This window comes from Myotis brandtii, unplaced genomic scaffold (genome assembly GCF_000412655.1).
Source record: "Myotis brandtii unplaced genomic scaffold, ASM41265v1 scaffold4, whole genome shotgun sequence".
In the NCBI taxonomy this organism is placed as follows: Eukaryota; Metazoa; Chordata; class Mammalia; order Chiroptera; family Vespertilionidae; genus Myotis; species Myotis brandtii.
In genome coordinates, this window is record NW_005365371.1 from 4435111 (window position 1) to 4437158 (window position 2048).

Sequence of the window (2048 nt, forward strand, 5' to 3'; positions counted from 1 at the left end):
GCCCCTTGAAAAGCCCCGGAGGTCCACCCTGTCCTGGCTCAGCCTTGCAGGCCCCTCCCCCACCAGGGCCCAGGGGACAGCTCTCCTAGGCTACGGGCTCACCTTGTTTTTCTAATTATGTTATTTGAAAAATATTAATTTTAAAGGACTTATAATAGATGTACATGGTAACAAATCAGATAGTACAAAATGGTACGTAGTGAAAAGTGAGTCTCCCTCGTTCTCTTGTTTCCCAGCCCCCTGCTAACCTGCTCCTCAGGTTTTCTCTCTACGATGCAGACTGACTCGCATACATGCATGCCCGTTTCCATTTTCCCCTCTTTCTTTTAAAACACAAACGGCAGTATACTGTCAGTATGTCATGGCGTCCATGAACAGAATTACAGTTCAACAGAGTTGGTTTGCGCCCTCAGAGTGGACCTGGCCCGGACCCTTGGCCCAGGTGGGACTGGATAGGGCCTGGGGGCCTATCAAAGGCTGAGGGGACCGAAACCCCAGGGCCCCTGTGCCTGCCCCTGAGGCTCCCCCCACACCTGTCCTGCCCCTAAAGTCCTGCCTCTGAGTTAGCAGGTCTCCTGCCTCTCAGAACTGCTTTCCCACCCCCCACTCACCCACCCAGGACCTCTGTCCGCTGGTCCTCCTTCCCCAGAAACCCCACAAGCCCGGATCCGGAAAACTCCGTGGCACAGTGAGTGCCCCTCCACCGAGGAGTCTGCTGTGGGGCTCCCCTCAGCGGGGTGGGCAGTGTCCCCAGTCCAGCAGGGGCCTTGCCGGAGGAAAGCTCTGCCTCTGACACCTTTCCCGGCTGCGGGCGGGCGCCCATCTGAGCAGGGGCCTCTCCTAGGCCTCCTGGCGCCTGGCTGGGGCCGGGCAGGAAACACACTGGCCCTAGTTACCTGGGAAACTCAGGAGATCCTATCGCCCAACCCTGGCGGGGGACATCCGTGCCCGTCCCAGTGAATGAGGCTGTTGTGTGCTCCCTCCTGAGTCAGAGGCCTCTTGTCTGGCGGGCGGAGGTGGCAGAGCGGAAGGAGGGGACTCACCATGATGAGCTGGATGCAGTGGTCGGCGGAGGCGCCCTGGACGCACCGCAGGGAGGGCTGGATCCCAGCTCCCTGGAAGGCCTTGCTCATGTCGCTGCACTTCTGCTGCTCCGGGTCTGAGGTGGAGCACCACCGCACCTCCATCCCGCTGAGCGCTGGGGGCAGGGGACAGTGAGGCCCGGCTTCCGGGGCGGCCCAGCCCCTCCGAGGAGGGTGGCTCCAGCAGCTCTCGGTGACCCAGCCTGTGAGCACAGCCCTCCCCCCCGCACGGGACACTGAGGCACAAAGCGGTGCCACTGACTGGCAGGGCCCTGTGTGGGGCCATGCTGTCCCCGTGCTCAGGGTAGATGGGTGGCTCGAGCCTGGCTTGGCCCATAACAGAGGCAAGGGAGTGCCTCCAGGTATCAGCTGGCTACCGTGGCCCTCGGGCCATCCTGGGAGGCCTGCGGCTTTGAGGAGCCTTGCGCCCTCGTGGAGAATCTGTGATCATGTCCGTTGCAAACCCACCCTCAGGCGGCACAGTGCCAGGCCCCTGACAAGGGGAGGCCGAGGAGACAGCAGCCTGCTGCTCCAGCTGGTGACTTCAGACAACTGGCTTGACCTCTCTGATCCCGTTTCAGACGAGCAGCCCACCTCTGTACTGTGAGTAAACCTAAGCTGAGCCAGGCCCTTCTTCTCGGGGGGACCCTGTTGGGGCCCTGATCTGACCAGGCCAGAGTCCGGAGCGCTCCACCTCGGGACCCAGAAGAGCGGTGCCAGGGCTCCCAGGTCCTGAGGCTGATGCCTTTGCAGACCCAGCTCCCCAGCACCCCCGCCCTCCTGCCCAGCCAGGCTGCCGGGACCCCTGCGCGCCCCCGCGGCTTTGGGTCCAGTTTCCACCTCCCACCCTCTCCCGGCAGCCAGCGCTTCCCACCCCCACGCCAAGGGTCAAGGCTGCGGGTGTCCTCATCCTCCCTTCCACTACCCTCCGCCTCCCCAGCCAGGGTGGCAGCCAGGAAGGAGGAA

At 62.9% G+C, this 2048-nt stretch overlaps 1 protein-coding gene across 1 annotated transcript in view; it reads right to left on the bottom strand.

Annotated features, from left to right (window-relative positions):
* Positions 1-2048, bottom strand: part of MFI2 (antigen p97 (melanoma associated) identified by monoclonal antibodies 133.2 and 96.5) — a 32090-nt gene that overhangs the window by 29334 nt on the left and 708 nt on the right. Inside the window, exon 2 of the mRNA XM_014545236.1 lies at positions 1044-1198. Coding sequence (XP_014400722.1) covers positions 1044-1198 — 155 coding nt within the window. The remainder of the gene's footprint in view (positions 1-1043; positions 1199-2048) is intronic.